The following is a 15,762-nucleotide window of genomic DNA, read 5'->3' as shown; positions in this document are numbered from 1 at the left end:
CGTAACTCTAGTAGGAACATCTTGCCTTGTCTTGAGTCCAATATTGCCCCTGTGAACTCTATCCTCTGAGTGGGGGACAGGGTTGATTTCTGCACATTCAGTAGAAGGCCAAAGATTGAAAGTTGATCTTATCAGGCTCACATGCAACTCCACTTGTGTTCCGCCTTGAAGAACAATTGTGTGGAGAGTGCCTCCAAAGCCTCTCAACAACTCTCCTGGGGAGGGGAGTCCTGCGGAGCCCGACTCGACTGACCCATTGGTGGAGCAGGAGTCAATGGTGATGGGCTAGGTGGTGTAGTAGGAAGAGACCACTTGAGTGGCCCGATGTAGGTCTCACTGCGCTTGAGTCTTTCCATCCCAGTCTCGGTGTGGGTGAGTCTGGCTTCTTATTCTTGCGGGGCATCGGGGACTGGGAGTGGTGCCGCACACTATCATGTGTGGAGCCCCTGTGCAGGGAGCCCTGCTGGTGCCGAGTGTCTCTATCAGAATCTTTTCTTGGCTCCGAAGTTTCCCATGTTGATGCCGGAGCTCTGCACACTGATGTTGAGGTACTAGGCATCAATTCAGCCGAACTCAGCTCCGAGTGGGGACGGAGGGTGGCCCCCCTCAGAAGGATTTTTAACTGTTGGTCTCTTTATTTTTGAGTCCTGAGGCAGAATCCCCAACAGATCTTGCAACAGTTCTTCTGATGTGATTTACCCAGACACTTCAAGCAGGAAACGAGAGTGTCACTCCTGGGCATAGGCTTGTTACAAGCTGCACAGGGTTTAAACCCTGGGGACCGAGGCATGCCCTGGTCCCTACCGGGGAGGGGGTAGGGAAAACAGGGGGTAACCCCTAGAACAATTCCTTACTGGGATTCTAACTATACGACTAAACTTACAACTAACTAACTATAAAACTTAACTATTTACAGGGCACAGTCTGAAGACCATTAGGGAGAAGGCTTGCCGAAGCAAGAGATGATGAGCGTTCTGGCTAACCATCAGAGGTGGTAAGAAGGAATTCAAGTGACAGTGGGTTGGCAGGACCCTGTATACAGCGCCATGGAGGTGCAACTCCAGGGCGTGAATGAACCGAACCAACTAGATGGGTACCGCTAAGGGAAAATACTTCCAGCTACTGTGCATGTGGCATGGATATACCTAATTGCAATCGACATGAGCAAGTACTCAAAGAACTGTTGCTCTTTGAGATGTGTTACTCATGTCCACTCCATTCTAGGTGTGTGCATGCCTCCATGCACCTTTGTCAGAAGCCGCATGTGCCATACCACGTAAGTACAACTTGAGGCACATGTGGGCAGTAGTGAGGGGGTGGGTCCTCATGTGAGAGATCAGGTTGGACACAGTCTGGAAACATGCCTCCAGGAGAAAGGCTCTGGCCTGTGTAGAGTCGAGTATCGCTCCTATGAACTCTATACACTGCACAGGGGTCAGAGCTGATTTCTTTTGGTTTATTAATAGATCCAGATCGTGACAGGTGGAGTGCACCAGATCAAGGCTCCTTTTCACCTGGGCCTGAGAACTTTCCATGATGAGCCAGTCGTCGCGATACAGATAAACTTGTACACCTTGACTCCTCATAAGCGGCCACTGGTGCCATGCACTTTGTGAATACTCTCGGGGCAGATGAGAGGCCGAAGAGTAGCGCTGTGAATTGGAAATGGCGCTAGCCCACCACAAAGAAGAGAACCTGTCTGTGACCTTTGAAAATGGAAATATGAAAGTATGCGTCCTTCAAGTCGAGGGCGGCATACCAGTCTCCTGGATCCAAGGAGGGGATGATGGAGGCTAGGGAGACCATGCGAAACTTCAAGTTCTTGAGATATTTGTTGAGGTGACACAGGTCCAGAATGGGTCTTAGGCCCCACTTTTGCCTTTGGAATTAGGAAATGAGAGGAATAAAACCCTTTCCCCCTCATGTCTTGAGCGACCTCTTCTACTGCCCCCAGGTGCAGGGGGTTCCAACCTCCTGAACAAGAGGTTGCGCGTGAGAAGGGTACCTGAAGAGGGATTGGGAAGGTGGGCAAGTTTTTTTTTTTGAAAACTGTAGGGTGTAGCCCAAAAATATTATGCTGAGCACCCAACAGTCCGATGTTACACAGGATCATGCCAACAGGAAGGGATGTAGGCAGTTGAAAAATAAATTGGGGGAGGGGGTTTGGATCCTGGAAATCGACTGGGGTGCCATCCTCATGCGCACCATCAAAATGCCTGCCTCGAGCCCCTTTGATGTCTTACTTGACCAGACTGGGCAGGTGAATGAGAGGATGAGGGACAATGGTGCTTTAACCTCTTGTCTCTCTCCTTTCTTTTGTAGGTGCCCTGTCGAGGGGGCCCCCAGGGTCTGGGCGGAGGAGGCAGCCGGAACTGCTTTTTTGCAGCTTGCAGCATCTAAAGGCTTAGTGAACGCAAGGTGGCTTAAGAGTCCTTCAGGCCACTCAGCCTCACATCTGTCTGTTCCGAAAAAAGTACCCTCGAAAGGGAGGTCTTGGATGGAGGACGGCATTTCCTGGGAGAGACCCGAGGATTGCAGCCACAAACTGTGTCTCATGGCCACAGCTGAGGCCACGACTCTAGCTGCTGAGTCAGTCGAGTCCCATGCCACCTGGAGAGAGTACCTCGCCACCATCTTTCCCTCCTCCAGAATGACTGCAAACTCCGTGCCAATGCCCTGATGCAGGGAGTCTCTGAACTCATTGAGGGAGTCCCACAAATTAAAATTGTATCTCCCCAACAGAGCCTGGCGGTTTGACACCCTGAGCTGAGACTGGCCGCCGAATAAACTTTTCTCCCAAAAAAGGTCCAGTCTCTTTGCGTCCTGACCCTGCCTGTCCCTTTTGTTGGCCACAGATACCACTAGTGACCCCAGGGGCAGGTGGTTATATAGATATTCAAACCCTTTGGCAGGGACAAAGTACTTCTTTTCTGTCCGCTTGGATGTTGGTGGAATAGAAGAAGGGGTTTGCCACAGGGCCTTCTCAATTCTTAGGACCCCCTTGTGCACCAGCAGCGTGACCCTTGTTGGGGCTGCTGCTGTTAGGAAATCGAACAGGGGGTCTGTTGGCTCTATCAGCTCCTCCACCTCCAGCTTGGTGTGCCTTAAAATCATCTGGGGGCCGAGTGTAAGGGCCCCACCACCACCTCATCCAGTGACGAAGATGACAATGGCACCACCATAGGGGGGTTGGGGCACTCTCCCCCAGTAGGGAGGGCTCCTCTTCCTCCGTCCCTGCCCCAGAGGCTGTGCCACGTTCCGAGCTCTGTGCTGGTGGTGCAGAAGGGCGTTTCTCCAAGGTGGCCAGAGAGGATTGGTGCGAATAAGGCACCGTCATCATTGGCAGATCCCACGGGTTCCAATAGGGCTATTGAGCTGGCCAGTGGCACTGCTGCCACATGGCTGTCGCAGGTGCTCTGCTGGACTCCGGAACCCAGGGAGATCGCTACTTACGAGGCATCATCATGCTCCAACTCAGATGATTCTCCCCTTTGGGACCAAGGGTGGGCCGTGGAGGCTTGTGTTTGGCGGCTGACTCCAGAAGCAGGGGACCGGTGCCTAATGGGCGATGATTGACACCTCTCTTGGGAACGGTGCTGGGATGATGGGGAATGGTGCTGTGAGGGTGGAGAGCAATGCACCAAAGACTGTCTAGGGGACAGAGACCTGCGCTGGGGCATCAGTTGCTGGGAGGAGGGTCAGAACTGGGAATGCGGAGCCCAGTGTCTCAATGCAGGTGATCTGCACTGCATCAACGGGGACCGCGAGTGCGGTGCCGGTGACCTGGGTCATTTGGCTGGGGACCACGGTTGCGGAGCTGGGGATTGTGGTCACTGAGCCAGGGAATGACGCCTCTGCTCCAGAGACCGGCAATGGTCCACTACTCTTTGAGGCAGACCCATGGCTGGCTTGCCCTTGGACTGGGAAGCCTTAGCAGTATCTACTGCTGGACATGGCGTAGGCGGTGCCAGGAGGGCCATAAGGTTCCTAGCCACCTAGAAGACCTTGGGTGCCAAAGGCACTAAACAAGTACTGGGGTCCCATACCACTTGGAGGAGTCGGAGGTGGAACCCTGGGCGGGCTGAGGGGTACAGATGGAGAGGTACCCCCTTGGAGCTCCGGGGTGGGCAGGCAGCCCAAACAGGTTCTTTGCTCAACACCCTATTTCCCTCTTTACTTGGCGCTGGGGAGCCATGCTGCTTTTTCTGGTGTTTCTTAGGCACCTGCGAGGGGGAGCGGTGCTGAGAGGAACTTGGTGCCGGCGGGGCACTCTGCACTGACGTTGATGTACTAGGCGTTGAACTGAGGGAGCAGGATGGCTCCGAAACTGGGCGAAGTGCAGCTTCCCTGAGGAGGGCTTTAAGTTAAATGTCTGATTCTTTTTCGGTCCTTGGCCTAAAGTTTTTACAAATCCTGCACCTCTCCTTCACATGCGACTCCCCAGGCACTTTAGGCAGCTGCTATGGGGGTGCTAACTGGCATAGGCTTGTTGCAGACTGAGCACGGCTTGAAGCCCGGGAACCAGGGCAAGCCCTGTTCCTGGGACGAGATCCCTAATGGGGACACTAACCATAGAACACTATACAAATGACTAACGCTAATTAACTATGAAAACCGCTATCACACTTGCAAATGCAAGAGGAAGGCACTCCAACCAACCATCACAGCCGATACGAAGGAACTGAGACGGTGTAGGGCTGGTGGTACCTCATATACCGGGGCATGATCGCAGGACTGCAGAGGGTGCCAAAGCTGGCCCTACGGATACTGCTAAGACAAAAAATTCCGACAATGGTGCACGTGGGCGGGCACACACCTAGAATGGAATCGACATGTGCAAGCACTCGAAGAAGCAGCCTTGCTGGAATGCAGAGAAGTGAGGAGCTGGGCCCGGGGGGAGCAAGGGGATGATGGAAGACTCATACCAGGACGAGAAGCCAGGGGATTGGGAGAGACTGGGATGAGGAGCCAAGGGGAAACTGGGATTCAGATGAGGACGGGCTGGAGTGACCAGGGGCAGAAGGATCTCAAAGCACTCTAGCACACTTCTCTCAAAACCTGGAATTCCTAGATTCCCGAGTTTCAACAATCCTGTCAGCAAACAGCTGTCAAATCTACTGGTAAAGTATGTCTCATCCCCCTCTAGTCGTTGGTCCACATAGAAGAAGACGACAACTTACTACTACATCAGTTATTTTTCTAGCTCAGGAGGTAGAAGTAGGGGTTGTGGAGCTAACAGTTCTAACCTTACTGATGAACCATCTGGGAGTTAATACGGTTCTTCATAATGGAATTTACATTTCCCCCCACTTTGTATAAAAACTTAGTAAAATTACACACAAAAAACTATGTTAAATGTCTGTTAATGTTGCAAAGTTAAGAACTCAATAGCTGGGCAAGTCACTTAAACCAGACTGTTTACAGGTGGTCACTGTGTGCTCCTCATGTTCTGATGCTCCACTTAATATCCTAAGACCTGTTTAGCAGAAGTGCTGAGAGGGCTCATAGCTGAAAAAATAAGTCAATGAGAACTGTACTCTGAACAAATAAAGTGCTATAAATGCTAAGTTCTTAAAAATCAGGCCACAAGCATTTTAGACAGCCTGACAATAGAATATTTTTCGTAGCATATGAGGGTTCTCTGAATATAACAAACGTAGCATACGAGGGGTTCTCTGAATATAACAGACAGACAAAAGAATGGTCCTCTCTCTTGAAGGAAAGGAAAACACAGCAAGGCAAAAGTGGCCTGTGACTCAGGCAGTCTTTCTGGATTCAGCTCTTTGGACTTGGTCTATCTGTTGTCTTGTAGAGGGGTCTACCTCTAGCCCCTCCTCTTGGGGCATCTTGCTTTGTAGCTAGTCTGTGTAGCTTTGGGAGAGGAAAGGCTTGCCTCCCTCTTGGCTGACCTGTCTCTGTTGTCAGCAGCCTCTGAGGTGGAGCAGCCCTCCTATTCACTGCCTCTTCCTGTGGCAGATTTCTGTTTTTAAGCTCCCCCCTTTTCCAGGCAGAACAAGGCTTACAAGTGTGCCTCATTAATGCTGAACAGGCCCAGAACAGCTCATAGAATCATAGAATATCAGGGTTGGAAGGGACCTCAGGAGGTCATCTAGTCCAACCCCCTGCTCAGGGCAGGACCAATCCCCAGACAGATTTTTGTCGCAGACCCCTAAATGGCCCCCTCAAGGATTGAACTCACAACCCGGGGTTTAGCAGGCTAATACTCAAACCACTGAGCTATCCCTCCCCCCCTCCTTAGTCTCCTCTCCATTAGAATGAGGGCATGTCCCTTCATACCCTGTCAGGATGCTAAAAAATGTCTTTCCAATTTATATAAATTATTTTATAAATCTCTTTGGACCAGTAAATTTTCTTTTATATTCTTTCCAGATGAGAAGAGTGCATTATTATTACATGTCTTCTTACCTGTTAAAGGCATGTGTGGAATATTATCAAAGTATTCCTTCATCAGTTTCATAGAGTAGGAGTCACTCAGTAACAAACCATTAGATATTCAGATAGTTGCAGTATCTTGTCATAGAATATTAGGGTTGGAAGAGACCTCAGGAGGTCATCTAGTCCAATCCCCTGCTCAAAACAGGACCAACACCAACTAAATCATCCCAGCCAAGGCTTTGTCAAGCTGGGCCTTAAAAACCCTAAGGAAATAGATCAACAGAGCCAGACGTGTACCCAGAAGCCTCCTACTGCAAGACAAGCCCAAGAAAGAAACCAACAGAACTCCACTGGCCATCACATACAGTCCCCAGCTAAAACCTCTCCAACGCATCATCATCCAACAACCCATCCTGGACAACGATCCCTCACTTTCACAGGCCTTGGGTGGCAGGCCAGTCCTCGCCCACAGACAACTCGCCAACCTGAAGCATATTCTCACCAGTAACTACACACCGCACCATAGTAACTCTAACTCATGAACCAATCCATGCAACAAACCTCAATGCCAACTCTGCCCACATATCTACACCAGCGACACCATCACAGGACCTAACCAGATCAGCCACACCATCACCGGCTCATTCACCTGCACGTCCACCAATGTAATATACACCATCATATGCCAGCAATGCCCCTCTGCTACGTACATCGGCCAAACTGGACAGTCCCTACGTAAAAGGATAAATGGACACAAATCAGGTATTAGGAATGGCAATATACAAAAACCTGTAGGAGATCACTTCAACCTCCCTGGACACACAATAGCAGATTTAAAGGTAGCCATCCTGCAGCAAAAAAACTTCAGGACCAGACTTCAAAGAGAAACTGCTGAGCTTCAGTTCATCTGCAAATTTGACACCATCAGCTCAGGATTAAACAAAGACTGTGAATGGCTAGCCAACTACAAAAGCAGTTTCTCCTCCCTTGGTGTTCACACCTCAACTGCTAGAAGAGGGCCTCATCCTCCCTAATTGAACTAACCTCATTATCTCTAGCCTGACTCACTCTTGCTTGCATATTTATACCTGCCTCTGGAAATTTCCACTACATGCATCCGAAGAAGTGGGTATTCACCCACGAAAGCTCATGCTCCTATACGTCTGTTAGTCTATAAGGTGCCACAGGACTCTTTGCTGCTTTTACACCTCCCTAGGTAACCCTTCCAGTGCTTCACCACTCGCCCAGTGAAATAGTGTTGCCTAATAGCCAACCTAGATCTGCCCTACTGCAACTTGAGACCATTGCTTCTTGTTCTGTCATCTGCCAGCACTGAGAACAGCCTAGCTCCATCCTCTATGGAACCCCCCTTCAGGTAGTTGAAGGCTGCTATCAAATCCCCCCCTCACTCTTCTCTTCTGCAGACTAAATAACCCCAGTTCCCTCAGCCTCTCCTCATTGCTCCTAGTAATCAGTTAATGTCAAATTGATGCATGCTTTGATAATGTCACTGTTCTGGCTTTGGTATGGGTTATTTTGTCTATTAAAGTATTGGTGACAAAGGTAACAGTTGCTGACAGTTTTTGCAGTGTGAGAATGGAATGTATGAGTGAGAATGGTAATCTATTCCTTGTATATTATATTCTCTCCAACTACCAGTCCAACACTACCACTAAAAATGTGTGGGAGATGATCCTGTGTTCCTTCAAGGAAGCAATTGTGATGACTAGCACAGATGACCCCGGCATACGTGACACCATTCTGGACAGTGATCCATTATAAAAAACTGGGGCCCTGATTCAACACATAATCTTTAACATATGAGTAGTTTCATTGAAGTTAATGGGACTAAACAAACAATGTTCGGCACACACTTGCACCTTTTTGGTGGTCTGTGTGACACCTACTGTATTATGAAGTACAGGGAAGGGCCCTGCAGCCTGTTCCAACAGATTGCTAGAGATTTGACCTACATGATGACTGGGAACTACATGCTCCACTTTCTGAAGACTGCACAGGCATCTAGCTTTTCCACACACTTTACAGATACCTTGCCCATGCATTTCAGGTATTTTGTACTCTGAGACCTGGCAGTGAGGGAAGAAGCCACATAGACAGCATTTGCACCCCTTTACTTTTCAGGCCTTTGTCATGGTCTTGAAAGGAAGAGACAAAAGTGCTACCCAGCAGTAATTGTACCTTAGGATTTAAAAAGTCCCCAATCTCCTCCTGGTGTTTCCAATATAATCCAAATGTAAATAAATAGAATGAAGAAATTTAGAAATAATTTAGAGCCATTGGTATAGTCTGCATCTAAATAGCTCTGGATGGCTAGAACTCTGTAGCGTTCCAGGGACGGGAGATCCTAGCCCTGATATGCAACCAAAGTTCTGCTCTACCTCCAATCAGCAATGAGAGAAGGAATATCTTTCAGTACATACTGGTGAGCAAATAAGTTCAGAAGAATAGGGAGGGGGAAAAAGAACTATAGGGTAGCTCATTTAATTTGGGAAAAGTGTATATAACAGGGCAGGTGAAACCAATAGGTTACCATATAAAAGTCAAATGCAGAAACCCTAACTTTGAGAAACTGTAGAAGAAAGGAAGTCGAGAAAAGGACAAGGAATAAAATAACCAGTACAAACCTTTGATATGTACTAGATGCTTCTGAGCAAATCATACTCTCCTTTCTTCTTCCACATTCACACTGAAGATCAACCTGTTATGCCATGAAAGCAGTAAATCAATTTTTTCTCTATTTGTAACAAATATATCGGAAATCTAGTCTTCCAAAACATTGTACAGGCTTAAAAAAATGCTAATCTTGAAAACTCATTTGTTTTTTACTAAAAATTCAATTGATTTCTGTATATAGTTTCTACAGTAGACATGAGCTAAAGAAAGAAAAGAAAGATTACTTACCTTCTGTAACTGGAGTTTTTCTTCAAGATGTTTGGTCCCTATGTGTATTTCACTGTGGGTACACATGCGCTCCATGTGACCAAGACTGAAGATTCTTGCTAGTGGCCGTGCCTGCGCTCTTGCTTGCCTCATGCTCTGACCTGAGGCATATAGTCTATGCCTTGAAGAAGAGGGGAAGGATAGGTAATGGAATAGAGAGAGGGAACACATCACAAAGAACTCTGGTTATAGAAGATAGGTAACCATTCCTTCTTCTTTGAATGCTGGTCCCTATGTGTATTTCCCTGTGAGTGACTGACAAATAGTATTCAAGAAGAAGGGGTGTGTGAGATGGTATTGTGGTATTGAGGATTGAAGGACCATGGTCCCAAAGGATGCATCAGCTGAGGTGTGCACCAGGGACTCCACGTGGCTGCTTTACATAAGTCAACAAGAGGTATGCCCTTAAATGAAGCTACTGAAGCAGCATTTGCTCTGGTGGAGTGGGCCCTCACTCTATGCAGTGGAGGAGTTTTCAATAACTGGCAACAGAGCAAGATACACCCCAATATCCACTTCATCTTTACAACGAGATCGCTTGCCTTCTCATGTATTCTGCAATGCCAACAAAGAGCCTGGGTGACCTCCTAAAGGATTTTGTTCTTTGAAGATAGAATACCAATGCCTGAGACACATCCAGGGAATGGAGTCTCTGTTCCTTATTGGTGGTATGAGGCTTAGGGACAAACACAGGTAAGTGTATGGACTGATTCATGTAGAAATTGGAGACTACTCTGGGGACAAATTTACGGAAACCTTATCTTTATGTAATATGGTCTAAGGTGGATTAGCTATTAGGGCCCCCAATTTGCTTACCTTTCTAGCTGAAGTGATGGCCACCAGAAAGGTTTGAGTAAACCTTTAAAAAAACAACCAGTAACTGGATGCATGAAGATCGAACAGTTGTTGATCAGAGGATAGCAGGCACTGATCATTGCCAAATGAATGCATAGCAAGCTAATGGAAAGCCTGGAGGATTTCAAGGTCGGTAGACAGTCCAAAATAGTAGGAATATTCATTTCCCCTCAGGACATATGGTGTGTAGGGCCCAACCATAGAATCTTTTCCACTTAGTGAAGAAACACTTGCTGGTGGACTCTTTCCAGCAGTTGCTAAGAATGACTAACAGCTGCCAAACATTTCTACTCTAGGTTTGATGCCTATCCAAATACTGTGCTGTGAGGTGAAGCTGGTCCTGGATTTGTATGTCTGAGCCTGCTCTTGTCCTGCATCAGGATATCTCGGAAGGGTTGAATGCTGACTGGCGGATGGGATGACAGCCGAAGAATGGGAAACCAAAATTGTCTTGGCCACCTGGTGGTGATGAGGATGATTGCCACATCCTCCCAGATCTTCCTGAGAATTTGAAGTAGGAGTGGGATGGGGGGAAATGCGTACATCAGACTGCCTGACCATGGGATTAGAAGGGCATCATCTCTGGAATTCTGTCCCTTTGCCCCCTTGCGCAGCGCATTGTTTGTTGTCCTGCAACACAAATAGGTCTAGAAATGGGGATACCCATTGTTGGAATATGTCTCCTACCACTGAGTCATGAATCTCCCAATTGCATTCTGTCGAAAAGTGACAGCTAAGGCTTTCTATTAGAGTTTTGTGTATTCCAGAGAAGTGTACTGCTGACAGCATTATTTGATGATGAATGCACCAATTATTGGTGGACCATCTCTATACAAAGGGGTGTAGATCTTGCTCCCCCCGCCCTTTGCTTGTTCATATAGAATACAGTTATGTTGCCCAACATTACCTGAACATGTTGGGAGTGGCTAAATGGTAAGAACCATATGCAGGCTTCCTGAACTGCTTTCAGTTCCAGAAGATTTATATCAGAGGGGTAGCTGCGTTAGCCCTAGTCTACACTGTGGGGGGACATGGGGGAATCGATCTAAGTTACGCAACTTTAGCTACGTGAATAACATAGCTGAAGTCGATGTACTTAGATCGACTTACCGCGGTGAGTCAACTCTGCCTGCGCCTCTCGTGGGATGGGAGAGGGCTCGGGGGTCGATTTACGATCCCCGCTGGATCGATCGCTGCCTGCTGATCCGGCGCGTAGTGTAGACATATCCTTAGTCTGTATCCACAAAAACAAGGAGTCCAGTGACACCTTAAAAACTAACAGATTTATAGGAGGGGTCAATGTTCCTTGTACCGTGTGTTTGTTCAGATGAGTACCCCAGACTTTGAGATAGGCATCTGCCATCAATGTCTTCTGAGGAGTGGGGAGTGAGGGAACTCCTACGCACAGCTGTTCTTTGTCCTGCCACCAAGCTACAGAGTCGTGTACACTGTGAGGGATCATAACAAAACTTGTCCAGGCAGTGCTTACTTGGCATGTAAACTGTCTGAAGCCAGGTTTGTAGGCAGCAGAGTTGTGATCTTACAAATGGGGTCCTAAGTGCAAGATGCCATATGACCCAGGAGGATGAGGCATGTCTGAACCGATGTCAGTGGACTCTTTCTGAGCTGATTAATCAGAATGTTCATGAACTTGTCCATGGGGAGATAAACTCTGGCTCTAAGTGAGTCTAGAGTTGCTCCGATGAAATCTATGGTCTGTGTTGGAGTTAAAGTGGACTTTTCTACATTTATGCAGATTCCTACAGATGTTTGGAGAGTAAGTAAGGATGAGGTTGATGAGGGTGCCTTCCGACAAGACTTTCCCACAAGAAAGATATGGATATGGGCTATTGAGTTCTGCTACTACTGAACATGGATATGGACGGAAGTGTGCTGCTACTTCTGGAAGCACTTTTATGAATACTCTGGGTGTTGTTGCTAATTCAAAGGGAAGCACCCTGTATTGAGAGTGGTTTGTACCTACCACTCAGGAACCTCCTGTGGGACAGAAAGATATCTATGTGAAAATAGGCACCCTTGATGTCAAGAGTTGTGAATCATTTTTTTCTGTTCAGACAGGATTATTGATGCCAGAGTGACCATTCTGAATCTTAATTTTCAGACAAAGAAACTGAGGTGATGGAGGTCTAACGTGGGTCTCCATCCTCCTGTTTTCTTGGGGATCATGAAATATTTGGAATAAAAACTGTTTCCCTGGTGCTGGCACCTGCTCTGTGGACCCTTGATGAAGTAGAGAGTGTACTTCCTGTAAGGTGCTCCTTCATGAGAGTGGTCCCTGAAAAGGGAGCGGGAAGAGGATTTTGGAGGGGGAGGGGAAAGGAACCATTGTGTAATCAAAGCAGATGACACAGAAGACCCTTCCATCTGCTGTGATTGCCATATATGGAAAAATTGGGCCAGCTAGCCACCAAATCGAATTTCAGGGGTGGGAGAACATGGCCTCTGGGTGAGTTGGCTGCTCTTGGAGGTCCTGTCAGAAGTATTTCTTGCCTGATAGTTGAGGATGGAAAGAGCAGCATTCTGCTTGGGTCTTTGCACACTCTGCCTCTTTTGTGGCAGTTTGTACCCTTTCCAGTGGTAGAAGGGCTGAGCTGGTGGTCCAGGATGGTGCAGGATTATTTGCTATATTTCCTCCTGAGAGCTGGTCTATATAAACCCAGGGAGCAGAGGGTCACCTTCAAGTCTTTTAATGGGGGTAATGACTCATCAGTCTTTTGGCTGAATACGCTGTCTCCTTCAACTGTAAGTACTCCACAGTGGCCAGGACTTCTCTGGGGAATCCTGAGGAGTGAAGCCAGTTTTTTCCCCTCACACCACAATGTTGGTAGCCATTGATCTAGAAGCTGTATCAGCCATGTCTACCGCTGCCTGGAGGGATGATGTAGCACCAATCTACCTTATTCAATAAAGGGCCTGGAATTGCCTCCCCAAGGAAGGCAGAGCACTTGTCTCTAAATTCCTAAAACTTGGAATAGTTGGCAAAATGATACTTTTCCAGAAGCACTTGGATACTGGCTATGTGGAACTGCAAGCTTGTTGATGTAAATTCCCTCCTTCCCAGAAGGTCCAGACATTTCACCTCCTTTTCTGAAGGGAGGTATCTGCTTTATTGTTGTCTACTCCTTTGTGTGGCAGCTTGCACCACAAGCAGTTCGAGGCATGATGGAGTAAAAAAGAAATCTGCTCCCTTAGATGGGACAAATCTTTTCTCTGCCCTCTTACATGTAGGTGCACATATAGTTGGAGTATGCCACACCACCTTGGCTGTCTCTAGGATAGACTTGTTCACTGGGCGCACCATCTTACTCCTTCCAACACTCTGGAGAATATCCAGCAGTTTGTGGGATAACTCCTGGACCTCCTCCTGAGGGAATCATCTCAGCCACCCTTAATAGACTCCTGGAACCGTCTCTGGTCATCTGATGAAGAAGGCAATGACACAGCGACCACTTCGTTAGGAGAGGAAGATGATATACCCGATGGGATGGGTGGTACCACAAGATCCAGTTCTTCTCCCCCTTCTTCCATGGGCTCTAGAAGGAGCTCAGGATAGTCTCTTGTGAAAGGGGGGAGGATGTGATTCTCTGTGTAACTGCACTGGCTCTGGATAACGGGTATATGGGTTCCATGGTCCCCACTATGGACAGTGATATGGGTCCATCATGGGTTGTCAACATCTCCCTGTTGAGAACCAGTGCTGAAATGATGGGAGAATGTGGACTGGACTAGACAGTGATATCCTCGGTAGTGATATACTTCTCGCCAGACGGAGGATGATGGTATTTGTCTCCTCATACTTGAGCACCTGTAGGAAGTCTTTTGGAAGTCTTAGATTCCAAATGCAAACATGACAGTACCATCAGTGCATGTAGCTCTTAGACTTCTTTGGTAGTGGAGGTCGAGACTCATGGCATTTCTCTTTGCTCAGTACCGATGGCAAAGTGGTAGTGGCCAGAGAAGTGTTAGCCTTCTAAGCCTCAGAATAAGTACTGTGGGTCTTTGGGGATTTGGAACCAGAGCGTGATGATTCAAATGACAATTGGGGAGGGGACTTAGAGGAACAGTTTTCTCTCGAGGACAGAGATTGCTTCTCTTGAGTGGAGGAGTCCTTAACTGTATTCCTATTCACCCAGGTATCAAAAATGATGGTAACTGGGGACATGCTTCTCAATACCTTTGACCAATATACGGGAGGGCTGCCTGGCCTGCATCAGACTGAGGTTTCATTGCCTGCTCCATAAAATGTATTCTGAGCCTAAAGTCCTGCACCTGGCAGGTCCAGCTAGGAAAGGAGCAGCAGATACTGCACCTGGTAGAGAAATGTACTTCTCCCAGGCAGCATAGACACCTCTGATGATTGTCACTGACTGGGAAGGCTCATGGGCAGGAGAGGCAGTTTTTGAATCCCAGTACTCCCAACATAGCTCAGTCTTCATGCTGGGAAGAGGGTGGAGAGATAGGGTTGGGGAAAAGCCTCTAAAAGGGAAAAAAGGTTCCCCAGTCCCTAACTAAATACACTATCTAATAAAAAATATTTTAAAACTATATACAGATAAAGTTGAAGGAAGAACTTTGAGGACACTAGAGTGTTCCATCTCAGACCACGCAGCAGTAAGAAGGAACTAGAGAGGTGGTTGGCTGCATTGTCTCTTACAACCCACAGTACAAGAAGGATGTGGAAAAACTGGAAAGAGTCCAGTGGAGGGCAACAAAAATGATTAGGGGGCTGGAGCACATGACTTATGAGGAGAGGTTGAGGGAACTGGGATTATTTAGTCTGCAGAAGAGAAGAATGAGGGGGGATTTGATAGCTGCTTTCAACTACCTGAAAGGGGGTTCCAAAGAGGATGGATCTAGACTATTCTCAGTGGTACCAGATGACAGAACAAGGAGTAATGGTCTCAAGTTCCAGTGGGGGAGGTTTAAGTTGGATATTAGAAAAAACTTTTTCACTAGGAGGGTGGTGAAGCACTGGAATGGGTTACCTCGGGAGGTGATGGAATCTCCTTCCTTAGAGGTTTTTAAGGTCAGGCTTGACAAAGCCCTGGCTGGGATGATTTAGTTGGGGATTGGTCCTGCTTTGAGCAGGGGGTTGGACTAGATGACCTCCTGAGGCCCCTTCCAACCTTGATATTCTATGATTCTAACCTAGGTTCGGAGAACAAGAGTGCAGCTATGGACCAATGGACACTAGTAGCAAGATCTTCCACTCTCAGGCTCATCAAACACATGTACTCACAGTGGAATACACATAAGGACTAGCACTCGAAGAACCACCATTTTCATTGGGAGATTTGGGTGGTTATTTTGTTCACATCTATTATAGTGAAATATATAGAGTTTGATTTTCCCTGCTTCTGAGCAAAGATCAGATGATGTGGGTGTGTGAAGGAGTCTATTCTATGTGGTTGCCCCCAGCAGGCTGCTCTATGTTATGTCATTAGCTTAAGTTCACTACGATTTTATATCAATCGAGGACAAATTCAGCTCTCCTCTGCCACATCTCCTTACCCATGCCAAATCCCCACA

General features: G+C 47.5%; 1 protein-coding gene across 1 annotated transcript in view; it reads right to left on the bottom strand.

Annotated features, from left to right (window-relative positions):
- The window catches only part of NFX1 (nuclear transcription factor, X-box binding 1), a 199,223-nt gene that overhangs the window by 41,546 nt on the left and 141,915 nt on the right, over positions 1 to 15,762 (bottom strand). Inside the window, exon 17 of the mRNA XM_065397863.1 lies at positions 9,042 to 9,115. Coding sequence (XP_065253935.1) covers positions 9,042 to 9,115 — 74 coding nt within the window. The remainder of the gene's footprint in view (positions 1 to 9,041; positions 9,116 to 15,762) is intronic.

This window comes from Emys orbicularis, chromosome 2 (genome assembly GCF_028017835.1).
Source record: "Emys orbicularis isolate rEmyOrb1 chromosome 2, rEmyOrb1.hap1, whole genome shotgun sequence".
Classification (NCBI taxonomy): Eukaryota; Metazoa; Chordata; order Testudines; family Emydidae; genus Emys; species Emys orbicularis.
Note: the sequence above shows the minus strand (reverse complement) of the source record. Positions and strands in the feature narration are given on the sequence as shown.